Below are 17,533 nucleotides of genomic sequence, written 5' to 3' on the forward strand. Positions count from 1 at the left end.
TCGTGATTGAAAACAAAAAAAGCATATTCTGTCTTGTATGTTTGCCCCTCAGTAAGCTAGAGGGCACAAACTGCTGCATGCTCATAGGAAAGCCCTACCTTTTAATTAGACCACCTCACCAGATTAGGCCTCATTAGGCTGAAAAACTGGAGTGCAGCTAAAGCCGATGCAGGCCTCCAGCGCATCCCACTTTAATTGCTTCTGTAATGGCCTCTGCTCAGGCCTTTGAAATCCCATTCCTGTGGGTAATCAGCCATGTTTGTCTGAGAACCCAAAGCCTTCCTTACTTACTCCTTAGTCTGAAGCACCTATCTGTAACTCTCACTGAAGCTTTAGCCAAATCATCCTTATCACTCACAAGACAGCTCTTCTGAGAGGTCTCATTTTCTTTCCAAGTTTGGAGCAATACATTTTGACTTGATTGAAAAAGAAAACACAACATCATATATGTTTCATATACTGTAGCATACAACTCAGCAGGATATTAGTGCACTTTAACCTTTCATCTGAACCATCCTTCACTCTTACACAAACTATGAACAGTAGTTTTAAAAGTAAAGACTTGATTTGCACAGCAATGAACATTTAGAGTATACAGCACATGTCACTGCTGCTAAATCTCTTGTGGAACAATCTTTCAAAACACAATTATAAACACTGTTAAACCTTAAATGCATTAATAACCAACTTTCATCAACACCTGAAGAAAAGCATGTACATAATAATGAAGTATACAAAGAAAGACATTCCTATGGAGAGACAGGCTTGATCTTCTTAGCCCTGTAGTTCTTAAGTTGATTTGCTACCACACTGTGTATCTCAACTGAATAAGTGTGTACAAATGTAAGACAATTTTCCCAAAAGGTTTAAGTATTGAGATCACAGACTTTGGTAAATAAAGCAGAAAACAATAACATACAAGATAGAGGCAAATGTTACCTTGGAGTTCACTGGTTTCAGATTACTGACATATGAATTAATCTAAATTTGAGGCTTAATATTTGACCTGATGATGTGAAAAGCCAGAACATGAAAGCTTTGACAATTCATCCTTAGGGGAACATGGGTGTCTGATCTACATTTCATGTTAATCCATCCATGTAAAAGCAAATATTCTAAAATTAGACTCCAGTTTGTACCTTTCAGTAATTGTTTAATTATTGACTGGGATGAATAACCTATTATGTTCCAGCTTCATCTCTCTCAGTTCAGCTTCATATTGTTTTGAACTCGTTAAAAAAGTCAATGTTCAACTGAAAGATAGTAAATCCATTTAAAATCCAATGACACACTTTGGAAAAGGATTGTTGATAATATTATCATAAATAATAATATAGAAGTTGGTATTTAATTAATTAACAAGTTTCAAATAGTAGTGGCCAACAAAAACAAATAAAGCCAGCTGAGTAAAATACATTGAGGGGGGAAATAAATACCTGGAGCCTACTACAGTGACTCACATGGTAAATACAGCTTTATTAACTATTTCAAATTTAAAGAACTGTCTCTTATTCTCATTATATATGCTTCCACTAGGAAACATTATCAGGACACACTCGGTAAATTTTCACTGTTATGCGGATGACACCCAGTTATATTTGTCAATAAAACCTGATCAAAGTAATCAATTAACTAAACTTCGAGCATGTCTCAAGGACATAAAAACCTGGATGACCCGCAATTTTCTCTTATTAAACTCAGATAAAACAGAGGTTATAATACTCGGCCCTAAACACCTTAGAGATACATTATCTAATGATATAGCTGCGCTAGATGACATTGCCCTTGCTTCCAATGACACAGTCAGGAACTTGGGAGTGATCTTCGATCCTGATTTGTCCTTTAATAGTCACTTAAAAGTAATTTCTAGGACCGCGTTTTTCCACTTGCGTAATATCTCAAAAATCAGACATGTCCTTTCGCAAAAAGATGCAGAAAAACTATGTCTGAGACTGGACTATTGTAATTCATTATTATCAGGCTCCAGCAGCAAGTCGTTAAAGACTCTGCAGCTGGTCCAAAATGCCGCAGCACGTGTCCTGACGAGAACTAAGAAAAGAGAGCACATTTCTCCAGTATTAGCATCGCTACACTGGCTTCCTGTTAAATCTAGAATAGAATTTAAAATTCTCCTCCTCACCTTCAAGGCCCTTAATGATATGGCACCTCTTTACCTTAAAGAGATGTTAGTACCATATCAACCTACTAGAGCACTCCGATCCCAGAACTCAGGTTTACTTGTTGTCCCTAAAGTCTCTAAAAGTAGAGTAGGAGCCAGAGCTTTTAGCCATCAAGCCCCACTCCTGTGGAATAATCTCTCACTTTCAGTTAGGGAGGCAGACACGCTCTGTTCGTTTAAAAGTAGACTCAAAACCTTCCTTTTTTATAAAGCTTATAGTTAGAGCTAATTAGTGCGATGTTCCAAATTTGATTAAATGGCAAAAACCCCTGATGATGCTAAGACGCACAGGGAATTTATGACACAAGACACACGGAGCTTCTCTTTCCTGCTTCTCCTTCCTTTTTCTCCATATTTATCACATCAAGATAATTCTTATCTGATCAGTACATGTTACTAACTTGACCCCTTTTCCCGGAGTTTCTGTGCCTTAGCGCCCGCGGATGCAGGGCCACAGCTGTGGCCGCACCATGGATTATGATTGTGGATCGCGTGTCGGAGGTCGCAATGGTGGATCCAGTTCGGTGGATTCTGTATCGTGCCAGCTGATCGTCGTTGTAATGGAGGATCCTTTGTCGCGTTGGCATCGGATGATGAGGGACCACGACCGAGGCGGCAGCTGATAATGGATTCTAACTGGCGGCGGTGGACAATGACTGTGGATTATAGTGGATCTCATCCTGATGCTGGATCGTGGTCTTGCTGGCTGCTGGCCAGAGACTGTGATTGCAGTGGGACTGCCTGACACATAGTATTGAAAAATGTTTAGCCTCATGGATGCTGCTAAAAATCCTGATGATGTTTTCTTACACCTGACATCTATTGCACTTCTGTCCGTCCTGAGAGAGGGATCCCTCACATGTGGCTCTCTCTGAGGTTTCTACATATTTGTACCTGTGAAAAGGGTTTTTAGTAGTTTTTCCTTACTCTTGTTGAGGGTTAAGGACAGAGGATGTCACACAATGTTAAAGCCCCATGAGACGAATTGTTATTTGTGAATGTGGGCTATACAAATAAAACTTGATTGATTGATTGATATTAAGACATTTTTCTGTCTATAATGCTCGTAAATCAAGGCCCCAGCCACCATGTGAGAATTTCCAATATAAACAAACTATAAAATAGTGTTATGTTAATGAGGTGATTCTGGGCAAAAAGGCTAAGCAGTTACCAAAAACCTGCGTTTTTTATTAATATAAGATCCGGAGTTCATGTCTGAAAACAGCTTTTCTTGTGTGTGGAGGGAAACATTCAGTAGTTGGAATCACAACTCAAGAATCAAAACAAACCAAAAACTGGTCAAAGTACAAGTGTGGTCTGTTATTATGGATTAAAAAATATTCACCTCCTACAGGAGTCACATTGAGTTATAAGGCTTCAATGTCTCCCCCATTTGCATTGATAGTTCTTGACACTCACAGTTCACAATAAACAACCGCCTAAAGAATAAATCATTTCCAACTGCTAAGAGCACACAGTACGTGTCCAGATTCACAGTCCACCTACACAGACAAGTTGCTGTTGGAAAGTTGAAGCCTAAACCAGTATATATCCAGACTGTGAAGTAAATGTCCATCAGGATGGAGGAAGGTCTGTCAATGGCAGGATTCACAGTGTGAAGGAGAGTGACGGAGGAGGAAGGTGGAGGAGAAGGCACACATTTGGTTTTTCCATCCTCTCTCTCAGCACACCTGTCAACATTGGACAGAGATCATTACAAACCAGGAAATGAAACAAAAATGTTGACATCCCGAAACATCCGCAATATGTTTCCATTCCTCTGACTGTATCACATCCTTTCAGCCACTCTGTTATTAGTAACAAGTGTGCCAGTGCATTTACATCCAGCAACATAGCTGTATATCATGTAACTATATCATGTTGTAGTGTAGGTGTCTCCACAATATCAAATTAGGCAATCCCATTTTTCAAATCTGTTTTTGGAAATGTATCCCTTCATTCTAATGGAAACAAGGTGAGAGAGACTCACAGTAAATGGTCCAGCTGGTCAGGAGTCAAACAGGTGACCAGCTGCTAATGTGCTCCAACCATTTGGTCAAAGGCTGGCTCCATATTCAAATCAAATCAAATCAAATTTAAACTGTCTAACCCATATTCACAAATCACAATTTGTCTCATAGGACTTTAACAAGCTGTGACATCCTCTGCCCTTAGATTTCTGACACCTTTAAGTAATCATCTTGTTGCTCTCGAGAGCTGTTTATCTTGATGTTGTTTATCTCGACATTGAACTTTTCCGTAAAAGTATTAGATGGAAACACAATCCTTCTGGACAGCTTTATCAAATCAATGTTACTCCTGACTAAGAAAAGAAATGTTTCTATTTTACGTTGTGTTGTTTTAGTCCCATGTGTATTAGATTGATATAGATATGCCTAATAGTATACACAACATCTCACCTTCTGATCAGACATCATGCTGTTGCTCTGCAGGGAAGTTGGGTGTCCACTGTGCAGACCTCCTCCTGGTCGGTCATGCTCACAGAAGATAGTCCCATTGACGTAGTGAAAACGATCACCTGGGACCAGGCGGTTCCTACAGGTCGCACAGGTAAAACACTAGAAAAAAAATATTTGTAATTATAAGGTATCAAGTAACTATCAACATTCAAACACTGATAACAATGTTAATGATGTGGTAATATCAAGAGGTACAATTAGACCGTCACCCTCACTTTAAGGTGGTAAACGTTGCCTTGAACTCGCATCACCATCTCACTGGCAGGTATAGACTGTCCACAAGCACCACAGGCACCACTGTGTCCGAACAGCCTGCAAACCAGAAAAGCAGAAAGCAAATTCAACCATTTGAAAACCTGTACATCAACAACATTCATCAGCCACTCATAACTTCAATCCAACCCTAACCCCCCCCAAACCCCTTCAACTCTAAAAATAAGTTGTGCTATTTCCCCGGCCTTTGACTGAAAAAATGCCATCACACCTTCCGACAGCATTAAAATTCTGCCTCATTGAGTCCTAACCAGATCACTCATGTATCTGTGACACAAAGCGGCCTCCCACTGGTACCTGAAATAACAAGCCAACACCAACACAGGCCTTTGGGCTGTTTTCTCACAGTGCTGTTCTGTTTATAGTTTGACTTCCTTGTAACGTGTAACTCGCTGCCTCAAGTACACACACAAGCGTGATATACAGAGGTTTTTCAGTACAGGCTACACAAAGCCGCGCTTCTTTCTCAGGTCTAATGATACTGTTGTTTGTTTCCTTAACAGCTGTATGTCATGGTTCATGTGTTGCCATAGCAACCTCACCCATGTGGATTTGCTGTTGTGTGGTGCCTTGAGGCCATACACATTATTGACATGGCCCACTCTGGACAGCACATCAATCATGTCATGCAGATGATGGCGAAAAATGGCAAAAAATAGAGGGTATTGTTTATTGTGCAGTTTAACTTGCTGGGTAAGAATTAGTGACATCAAACACAGCTGATGGGAATGTCATTCTATGTTTTTAGATACTTCAGCATAGAAACATAACCTTTTCAACAAGAAGTTCAAAACAGAGAACATGTTTAACAAATACCGATAAGTCCAAACTTTTCTGTGTTCTTTGAATGCAGCAGCACACGTCAGCATTTCAGCACCTGAGCTGCAGGAGGCTGATGCCGTTAATTAGAAGCTTCTGTCATCATTACAGCTTCCTGTGAAACCAATGCACTGTGTCACTTACTTACACTCACAGCCTGTCCTTCAGTGAGGGCACAGGGTAATGATTTTTTCATCTTAATCCGAACATTTAATTAGTGCCCCTGAGACCTGAGATACATATCTACCTACTAATACTGTGGGCGGGGTTGAACCAGTCTTCTTCTATGTGATTGGATAAACTACAGAAGAAGTTGGTAACTGGGTCAACATTGTTGGCAGATACTTTTCATAATTTGCTGTCAGTTAATTTTTAGCAGTGCTCACATGACCAAGAAGTGTCTCTTATTACAGATTGTGCTGAAATTTCAGTCGACAGTGAGAGCTTTATTTCACAAGTCAGGTACTAACAGCCACTGCATTTTTACTGGACTGATATACAAAGTCTGCTGTGTCTTGGGTTCCACCTCAGCCTCGAGCTGTAGCTTTCCACATTCACCTTTTTGCCTAAGGGACGGGGCACCTTCTTACACACTGGCACACTAAGTACAAAGAACAAAACACAGACACAAGCTTACAAGCAATTTTATTCCTGGAACGGTCATTATGAATATTTTTTTGTTTTTTCACTGAAAGGAGTTACTTAACTTGACCGATTAACTTGACCGATTAGGCAAATCAGAGGAATCGACAAAAAATGTAATTTCGACTGTACAGTTGTCAGTTAGTGTACAGTGTAAGTAAATGAAATATTAAAGTAGGCAGAATCATTAGTTCGTGCACAGATAATTTTGACATGCAGTAAATGAGGAAAGGCGGAGCAGGTTTTTAGCTGAATGAGGTTGTTCATGCCCCGTGGTGTTGTTTCCATTGTGTTCCAGTTATATATCCCAAATATATACTGCTACCCACCTTTTCGTTTTTTTAAGGTTGGGCTTTTTGGATCAAGGTTTCATGAATATATCGAATCTTAAATGAATGTAATGCAATTTAGTCTCACAAACATATAGACTGATTTATTTGAATTCCGTTAAGTCCGTCCCCCTACCCCTAGAGGAAGATCAAAAGGAATATTCAGTAAGACTTTGCAGCTCCTTGTTGGCACTACACAACACTGCATTTGTCCGTATTAGGGCCTAAGGTCACTTGTATTTGTCAGGATTTTTTTTCACAATGACCATTTCCTTTGACTACTACTAACATCTAATCAGTTAATGTTTAAATCTTCATAATTTGAGAAGGAAAAGAAAAAATCCCTTATTTGCGTTTTCAAGACCAAATGTTTTGTATGGTCAAAGCAACATTGACCTTTGACCACCAAATTCCGATCAGTTCATTGAGTCCAAGTGAAAGTCTTTACCAAATTTGAGGAAATTCCCTTGAAATATCATGTTAACAAAAACAGGAGGTCACCGTTACCTTAACCTTTGACCAGTCAAATCTAATCCGTTCTCTGTTGAGTCCAAGTGAACTTTTGTTGCAAATTTGAAGAAATTCCCTCCATGTTTTCCTAAGATGTCCTTGGCCTTTGACAACAAAATCCCAATCCTCGAGTCCAACTGTTAGATCTTTTGAACTTTTCGTTATCAAAAATTGAGAAAGACTATTTGTGCTGCATAAACAAACACAAAATAGTAGACTTTTAGCATATAATATGATTATATAAACATGTGTTTAATAATTGCGTCAAGTTTGAATCCTGAGTGTATTAGTTTATAGTGTGAATATTACCAATATACCTCAAATAGTACTTCAAATAATCTTTCCAACCCAAACACCTAGCAGTTTCACAAAATAACTCCATCTCATCAACAAAATCTTTCTCAAGATATTTTTACACTTAAGTCACCAATTTGAAATATCTCCAAACAATTTTTTTTTTTACAGGATGGTAGATAGAAAGTATTATATACAGATTGTGATATGTACTCTCCATGCTCATATTCTAGATCAATTTAAACATGTGCGGATGGATTTAAGAAGTTTCAGTTTCAATCCATTATGCTCTTCTCATTATCTTAGTTACTAAAACTAAAGTCTTAGTTTCACGATGAAATCATTTACTGCTGAGGCAGTGCTAAAAAGTTCTGAGGGACTTCTACTGGGTGACTTCTGGGTTTTCCGCCAATCTAAAAATAGTGGGCTGTTAAAGACTCTTGAGCTAATATTTTGAGGGGATGCAAAAAAGATAGTTTTAGATAAAGACTTTCTTAAAACTCTAAATCATGTTAAAGGTACTGTTACTGTAGTTACGTTTCAGGATAAAAATGTAAAGCAGGAAATTAATACAATGATTCCCTCTAAAATAAATCACAAACGTATTTATGGACATTGCCCACGTAGGGGTAGGTGACAACGAAGTTAAAGCCTCATGTCCCATAGCAAATACACTATTATTTGGGTGAATAGGCGAGATTGTTGAGTTAAAGTCTTATGAGTGGATGCTCTGGGCTTCTGTTCTTATCTCGTTGTCTTTTCAGTGCTCCTAGAAGCCTCTTACTTTGATCCAGAGAGCTTGTAGATGTGATGTGACAGGAAGAGACTAACAATATAAGGACCCTATGATTGATAAAAAAGGCAAGGGAAGGGATACTGTGGTTCACATTCAGACAGAGGGAAGCACCCATTCTTGTGTTTGTCTAATGAAAGTAAAATAAGACAATGTTAATTTGGTCATAGAGCACTGCTCAAGGCATTAAATGAGATGGTTGCTATATAACTTCTTTTCCCTGAAGCCACCTCAGAGTGGATTGTTTCACAAGCTCTCTATCCAGTCTATTGCTAATATTTTGATGAGTTCTTAAACAGTGTGTTTGGATTAGCACACTGGTCTATAATATTTTAATTCACACCGATCCTTATCATTTTATATATGTATATAACCTTACATAAACACACGTCAGTGGTTGCCCCCTCAGCCCCTCCAGTCCACAAGCCAATGACAAGATATTAATTTTTGAATTTAGTGTTGTATCAATGTGTGTGACTGGGCGAAAAGCCTATTCAGACTATTTACCACATAGTAATCGTTCACTTTAAATGAGTTGACCTGAGTTACATTACTTGTCCTTACCACCTTAACAGTTTCTCAGTAGGGCTCACCTGATGTAGTCGTTCTTACAGAGGATCATTCCTCCTTTGCTGTAACAGGTGCTGCTGTACTCTCCCAGCTGAGCGTGGCAGCACGAGCACTTGAGGCAGCGCGTGTGCCAGTATCGCTCCATGGAGAAAAGCAGGAAGCGGTCGGCGATTCGATTTCCACATCCTGCACACGTCCTGCCTGCTGTTCCCACGCCACTGCCCATTACAGCAACAGCAGGTGAGTCCACTCTATTGTTCACCATAGCAGCCTGAGGACATGACAGCAGGTAAAGAGAAAGTAGAGCACTAGTCAATGAAAAATCGGAGGCACGACAGTGAAAATATATATTTGATGAGAAAATTTAAAATATATAGAATCCCTCAATGAAAACTTCAGATTGCTCTGAAACTAATGTCACACAACTAAAGCATATGCAGTATAGTTACTGCAAATATGAAACCCCTACACAAGCCTTTGTTTTGCTTGGAATTTGCAACAACACATTGCATTAAGAGAAAAGAGCAGCAGAGTCAGTACGTGTGTATATGCAGTGTTACCTTTCCCTCAACTTCTGCGACTATCATACAAAAGCTACGCAATTCTTTTAAAGTAATCAACTACTTATGGACAACAATTTGGTCCAGGACAAATGTGATCACTATAAGTGGTTTCCTAGAATATTTTTGGGAGTTAAAGCTGCCTCACAATTCTCTACGCAGGGAAAAACCATGGCCCGTCAATGATCTGTATATCTTTAATTTATTATCTTGGGAAGCAGGGCTCCATCTGATTGGCAAAATATATTGACATGCAGAGCTTAGCACATGGGACACATTTATCGCAGTTGCAACCTGAGATCAGCCAGCCTGTCCTTGTTAGCTGTCCCTAGGTCAAAGCTGGCTACCCAAGGTGACCAGGCTTTCTCTATCAGGGCCCCGAGGCTCTGGAACTCCCTGCCTGACAAGATTAGGCTCGCCAACTCACCACCGATCTTTAAATCACTGCTCAAAACATATTTTTATAAGAAGGCCTTTTTTTAACATGCAATTTGTAATTCTGGTACTACTGCGTTGTTTGAACTCATTTATTCCGTTTAGCTTACTATTATTCCAACCACATTTTGTGTAATTTCTTAAATAGGACAGCTTTTGTCTCTGCTGCTAATGAGAGTAAGTATTCAGTTTTGTTTCAAAAAGGCATAGAGGTAATGATGTCTGATCTACTGAGCGGGCCACATGGCTTTTATAGCACTACCTTACAAGCCAGTAGCCAGTCAGATTTACCTTTAGCCTCAGCGTACCCTCTGGTTCGGCTTTTAACGTTATTATGTTTCAAAGGCTGAAACACGCTTAAGATTATTATTATTATAATTATTTCATTATAACAATCAGTCTGACAGAGCTCAAATGTGATGGTCACACAACCGTTCCACTTCAAGTGGAATTGTAGCAAATCTGGTGAACAACTTGGTCCAGACCGACCTGATTTACAGATTCAGCCCCTCATGATATCTTCTTGAAGTGATGAAGACAAGCTTACACCTGGGGCTCTTCCTGTTCTTGTTATGAGAAACAGAGGTGACTAACTGGATGTGGTGTAAGTCAGATTTTTTTGTCAGAATGTCCTAAATCCATAGGTTCATCCTATTGTCACAGGCAACAGAGATAGAGAAATAGAGAAAAGAGAAAAAGAGAGCTGTTAAGGACAGCTTATACAAGCATTTAATTCAAATTCCCTTCATTACATTTACTGGGGATGGGGTTAGGCCTAACATCCAGGAGACAGAAACACAGCCCTGTCTCCCCAAATTTGGCTCTTGGCAGCAGATGCCATCAACTGGAGCTGCAACTTGCCGATACAAAGCCCGGTGCTATCTACATTTTTGTAATAGGAAAGTGAAGCCCCAAAGGAAAAACACACACCTACACACGTACATTAGCCCCCTCCCATCACAGTTTTGATGTTTTAGACAAAACATGTTGTGTCCAATTCAAACCAAACCACACACAGTCTTCTTTGGGCCCACAATTAACTCTTATCTGAACTTCATAATATGTCCCCAGAGGAAGCTCTTTGAAGTTGTGCAGGATTGGGTCCTCCAATAAACATTTTGCCTGATTGCCACATTTTTACTGAGACAACACTTTCTGGAGACATAGTTCAAGTACTTCAAGTAAATTCAAAGTTATGGAAAAAATAAATAGTTGGAGGTTACAGTCAAAGCAACAGTGCACATGTGCCATCATGCAACATTTACTGTATTTCTTCAGCTCTCATTTTTCCCTTACAAAACTGAATTGATTTCATGCCCAGCTGGGAATAATACTGCTATTGAATCACACCTAGTACAACATAGCAGTATGTGCTACTCAGTAATGAGTCAGCTACACTGGCTCATTGCAGCTTCCCCAATTCATAATTAGTGCCAACAACAGCATAAAATAATTGCAGTGCCAGATTTCATTTTTCAAATGCTCAACAGTAACATCATTTGTGCTCTTGAGTGTGTTTAATTTCAGCAAGGGCATGTTTAGCTTTACGGCAAAGCCTTCCCACAAGATTATTTGAGACGACGGCAGCTGGTGCGCTGTAGTGAAGCAGGCTGCCCTCAATACCCTCATTTTCTGAATAGACACCTGGCTCTAATCAGCCACAGGAACGCCATGTTAAGCCCAAGGCTACATTAAAACCACAAACAGCCTCATTCATGGGACAAAACCTTCCTATTAATGAAAACATATTCACAAACGAGCAGATCTTTTGAACGACTTGTAAAAGTGAGTTCTGTTACATAACTTACAAATTAGTTTTCAATGCTGAGGTTCCCAACAATAGCATTAACTTGGCTGCAGATCATTTAAAGGAGTTTCTTGTCTTTGCCTTACTTTTCACTCATGCGGTCTGACACAACAGTTTTGCATTAGAGAAAAGTACAATCTTTGAAACTGTGTTTATTCTAATGTGTAATGGACAATTTGGATTGAGGCTGATGCTTTGTAACAACTCAGTCTCAATGTCATGTTTACATATAATTGATCTTAAAAAGTTCCACAAAGTGAGGTTTGCAGATCAAGTTCAAGAGATATTGTTAAGTTTAATATTGTTATGAATTGTACGTAATTGTCTGACTTCATGATTGGTAAAACACAAGTTATACTTACTGTCACTTATCTTAGCCAGAGCTACAAAATAATACTTAGTTTGCCAATGATCACAGTGAAAATAACAGGAGGGGATAAATGAGACAATGTGTTTCTCAAAATACAAAATGGAGTGCGAGATGAACCTGAGGATTCTGGGAGCTGGTTTTTATTTGGCAGACAGGTGACAAACGTGCTGGAGCGAAATTTCAAAGGTCTAGTTGGCGACAAAAACAAGAAAATTCAGTTTTGTTGGGAGCTGCAGGAAACCGAGATATCCAGACACCGTTCTCCCTAGTACATTTGTGCAAAGAGGACAGATTCCTTTGGCCCTCGGCTGTTTCACAAATTGGCAACATATAAAAGCATCAGCATAACAGCCATAAGAGACACAACTTTAACCTGAGGATATATCTACAAATAATTTTGAGAGACAACAGTGAAGCAGACGATGATCAATGCTTTTAAAAAGAACCTTTGGTTATTCTGATTAGCAGCAGTTAGATGGGTATGGTATTTGGTATGTGTTTCTTTAATCTTTCGAAACACCATCAACCTCCTCTGAGTTCAGTGAAGCATGGTGCCCTTCCGTCTGCATTAAGCTTGTCTACATTACATTTTATTTGATAAAATATAATCATTATCAGATCTTTGCATGAGTGGGGCTGAAATATCCAAACAACTTAACTAGCATTATTCAAACAACTAACAAAGTACTCAACTAAAGAATGCACAGAAAAACAAGGCAACAAAGCAGCAGTGTGGCTCAATTCCGTCCGCATTGTGTAGCACAAATGATAGAGACACAGAGAGGAGCAGTAAATTACTGAAACAGACAGTAAAAACTGTATTGTCAATTACCCTTGTTCTGATGGCTCAGTACCACCCGCTTGTCAACTTGCCAAATACAGTGCTATGATTAAAATGAACATATTTGTTGACGATATTGCATCCTTATGTCATTAGTTAAGGTGATCTGCCGACAGTTCATGTTACCAAAAAAACATACAAATTATTAAGTTGTATGATTAAACTAGGACACAGGGTTAACAACTGATGACCTCGTAGACTCACTCATATTCATACTCATTAACCTTTGCCAAAAGGTTCCTTTATTTATGAAATGTCAGGAACCATATCATCATTCAACCAGAGGGGTTAATTAAATTAGTGGCTCTAAAAGGAAACAACAGTGATTGTGGATGAAATACAGATAACAGGGCAGGTCAATTGTCTGCTCCATGCTTTGGTGCGAGCAGTAGTAAAGACAGCTTATAATCACATTGTTTGAAGGCAGGGGTTTGGTCTCATCAGTTCATTTGGCCCAGTAGGTTTATGACTACACAGCCTGACTCCAGAGCCTTTTCTGTTTTCATTTTAGAACAGTATTTTGATCCATCCAGTCAACTGTTTAACTCCATATTAGAGGTAATTTCTGTCCATTTTCAACACAACTTAAAAGCTATCACATGACCAATACATACTAGTCATGCTCATGCCAATAAACAGCAAACAGAATACTATTAATGTGGAACAAAATACTATAAATAAGGAACAGCAAGGGCAAAATTAAGACATGGGATTTGACTGATAGACCCAATGAGGGAGCAAATGTGATTGACTGCTTCCTTGTTTCTTTTTTTCTTTTTCTTAAGTATGTATTTTTGAGCACCCAGGTAAAGAAGCTCTAAACAGACATGTGATCCTACACTTTATTTCCTCTGTTTTTCCATGATAATGACTTAATTTTAGCTGTTATCTAGTGATAAATAACTTGGTATCACAAGATAAGTCTATATAAAGCCTATCATAACAGGAACTGTTGCATTCAGTGTAGCAATGTCAGATGATCAAGATCTTGATCATCACATCATATTTTTCTTCAATCAAGGACTTAGACAGGTGGCGATTGCTTTGTGCAGAAAGTCATCCATCAGTTGTTGATTGACAAAATATTAGATCCTGATCTCAAATTAATTATTCTGTTATCTCGGGAGAACAATGGTTTGTTATCTCAAGATAACAAGTTAATTATCTCGTTATCACAAGATAACAAAGGTTTGTTATCTCCAGATAACGATTTAATTATCTCGATATCACAAGATAACAAAGGTTTGTTATCACAAAATAACGACTAAAATTAACTTGTTATAAAATAACAACAACGATGGATGTAGTCATGGCGGAAAAGACGTATACATTTTGCAGTGCGAGTAGTTGTTTTTATTCACAGCTTTACAAGTACGAAAACATCCAGTTGGGATTTCTTCCAGATCAGCTCTGTCTCTCGCTATTGCAGGTTTCTATTGGAGTCGATTATCATAAAAATCAAACATGTTTAATATTTACGATTTGAGATCAGGGAGGCTCCGACTCAATCGGTAGCATTAAGATTATTTTGTGAACCCCTCACACTTCAGGATTATTTGGGCAGATAATCGGCACAAAGTAACCTCCAGTCGGAAACGCCCCTGCGATTTTCAGAAGGGGCAAATTGGGTCTATAATCAGCTTGATTATCCTCTTGTGTACAGCAGCCTTAAACAAAACTAAATTCTTAAATTGTTTGTTTCACAATGAAAGACAATTCCTTCACTTTTTTTCTCATTAACAATGTTATTAGGCTCTGTAAAAAATCACATGTTCTTAACTAGTGAAATATGGTTAATACAAAACAAGTAATTCAAGGAGCAACAATGATTGTGTGTGTAGAGTATGGGCACAAGCTGTCTTCCAGTTGATATTGTCTGTCATGTGGGTGGGTACGACTGTATAGAGGGGTAAACCCACCACAGACTCTTTTTCTGCCAGGTAGAGCTGCATAATTACATTTAACTAACTTCCCCCCTCAAAAACAAAGCCAGTGATCCACCATGTGTGCTGTGCCTAAACACACTCTCTGACCTTCTCAATCTTTACTCTGTAAGTCTCCCCCAAACCTTTCTAGGGCAGTTCAGTGACAAGCAGAGACGTGCAGAGCCTACTTCCCCTGCTGGAGAAGCAACAGCGGCCAAAGAGTACTTCAATGTCCGCCTGCAAGTCACCCTTTCAATGTCTCCCTCAGACATGCCACGTTCTGCTCTGGTTGAAGAAGTCATTTTTGAACATCAACAAACATTTGCAAAATGCACAAAACAAAGTGAATGGCAATATTGACACCACTGACATAAGCAACAGTTATTGGTGGATAAATATAAGCCTGATAAACACAGAATATTTTATGACAGCACAGTGAGAAATGGTGACACTCTTTCACGACTCTGTCTCTTCTAAACAAGCACTGTGGCAGACACTGCCTGTTCAATGCAGGAAGGAGCTGCAGCTGCAGTCAACTGATACAGATGTGTTGTGAACACATGGAAACTGAAGAAGGGACGAAACAAACCAACAATGTGTTATTTAAAAAAAGCACGGGAAGTTAACAAACATCTGCAGCAGCATGAAGAGAGCAGCCACTAACTAACAAACTAACTGACTAACTTACTTACTAACTAGTTACTAATTATACTAATAATAACACGCATCATAATAATGTACCTTTTTGATTTATGGTGCTGGATTAAATGTCCTGCTCGCCTCAGCTGAAGCCCGGGAAAGGGCCAGATGTTGCAAAAACAGCCGTAAACTTTGCAGCTGTTGTAATCCACGCGTCAGTTTCGGTGATCTGTCAGTCTCTTCTCTGAGGAGTCCCTGGTGTCGCCTCTGTCTCCTGTTCGGTGTCCTCTGCTGTCCCCTGCTCAGAGCTGCTCCTGTGAGGACACACTCTCAGCGATCAGGGCGCGCTCAGGACGAAGTGGCAACCCACCGTGACGTCACCCATTGGTTTGGGAACTGCCGTTTTGAAGCAAAGACTATAGGCAAGTATAAAGATGGACGACATGACTGCTCCACAAAAATTAAGCCAAAGCGTCTCAATCGCCATCTGGTGGTTGGCTTCAAGTGCTGCAGGTCGTAAATGCTTATGTTATTATAACAATAATACATTTTACTTTTAGGCGCCTTTCACAGCACTCAAGGTTATCTTACAAGGCAGGGATAAAACAGAACAAAAAAACCAATGTATCGAAAATATCAATAACTTTAACAATGAATAAAACATTAAGATGGGTTTTGAGACAGGATTGGAAAATGGACAGAGAGTCAATGGGTGTCTGGTGAGAGGGAGATCCAGAGGCTGGGACCAGAGCGGCTAAATGCTCTAGAGCAGGAGTCCTCAACGTTTTCAGGCTAAGGCGACCAAACTGATGGAGAGATGGAGCAGGGACCCCTTACTATATATATTGTAGGAAATTGTGTTTTATATTAAACTGGGCCTAGTGCCATGTATAAACCCAGCTACCCTGTTATTGTGCATTCGATACTAATCTATTCATATAAATCACAGGTTCATGTATTGATTTTTTTTTATTATTGTGTTGCTGAATGTGTGTATTGCTGACTGAAAAATAACCTCTTCTGCCTCCATTTATCCGTTCGCTGAAATATGTTGGAGACATGTTAATGTGTATTTAAAGAAATTTAAATTTGTGGAACAAAAATTGGCTGGAATTTTTTTTTTTTAATTAAAAAAATTCAAAAAAAATGTCTAATCAACCGGTGGTACAGTGAGGTGGATATAATTTTATGTTATGTTAATGAATGGCAGCTGGACCAAAATAAAAGACTGTAGCTGCTCATTCAGTTAGATTCTGTGATTGGAGGTAGACTTTATAGCTAAAAGTGAAAGTGATCTAAATAGTTGTGTTCATTTCCACATTATATTTGATTCGTTGTTTTGGTCAATTGAGAAAACTGTATTTAACTAGAGCAGGCAGTTTGGTTCAGTAAGAAACCCACTGCAGACCATCAGCCCAGAGACACAGTAAGTGACAAACTGGTGAACCTAGTGAAGCATTTAGAAGCCAAAAAGTCGGAATCCTCTAACACGAGTTGGTGGAGACCGGAGTAAAACCAAACAGAGAGGGAATAATGGAGTCAGATTTGTCAAGGGAGTAGAGAAACTACCCCAAATGAATTGAAATATTTCTCCATGTTTTCTAAATGTGTAAACAGGCAGATGTTGGCTAACTGTCGAATCAAATATAAAGTGATAATATCATAGACTGTATATAGAATCCTTCAATGAATAATAAATATATATATATATAATATATATAACAACGTGAAAATATAGGATAATATATGGACAACTTGTTTTTCTGCCTAGAGTAGTAAAAAAATAATTTTGCAGGTTTCAATAAAAACAATACTGAAGGGTCAAAGAAAACTGTAGATTTTTTTGTGATGCCATAATATCAAAAAATAAGTTAACGACAAACTGCCTATTTATAAATCTTTTGTGAATAGTTATTTATTAGTATATCTTCCACACTTGATTGCAACAAAAATGTGTAAAGTGTGACCTCTGGTGGATTAACTGCTAAACTACAAAGTTGATTGTCATGCTGAGGCAGACATGTGAAACAGAAACGGCTGAATCTGTGGTAGTTGAATGCACTCTGC

At 38.9% G+C, this 17,533-nt stretch overlaps 1 protein-coding gene across 1 annotated transcript; it reads right to left on the minus strand.

Annotated features, from left to right (window-relative positions):
• Positions 1-3,478: 3,478 nt before the first annotated feature.
• LOC133006984 (LIM domain transcription factor LMO4.1-like) lies at positions 3,479-15,803 on the minus strand. The gene is made up of 5 exons (XM_061075702.1): positions 15,569-15,803; positions 8,913-9,160; positions 4,875-4,971; positions 4,600-4,758; positions 3,479-3,870 (listed from the first exon to the last, which is right to left on the minus strand). The coding sequence occupies exons 2-5, from the start codon at positions 9,152-9,154 to the stop codon at positions 3,862-3,864; spliced, it is 507 nt and encodes a 168-aa protein (XP_060931685.1). The 5' UTR covers positions 9,155-9,160; positions 15,569-15,803; the 3' UTR covers positions 3,479-3,861.
• Positions 15,804-17,533: the final 1,730 nt, after the last annotated feature.

This window comes from Limanda limanda, chromosome 1 (genome assembly GCF_963576545.1).
Source record: "Limanda limanda chromosome 1, fLimLim1.1, whole genome shotgun sequence".
Classification (NCBI taxonomy): Eukaryota; Metazoa; Chordata; class Actinopteri; order Pleuronectiformes; family Pleuronectidae; genus Limanda; species Limanda limanda.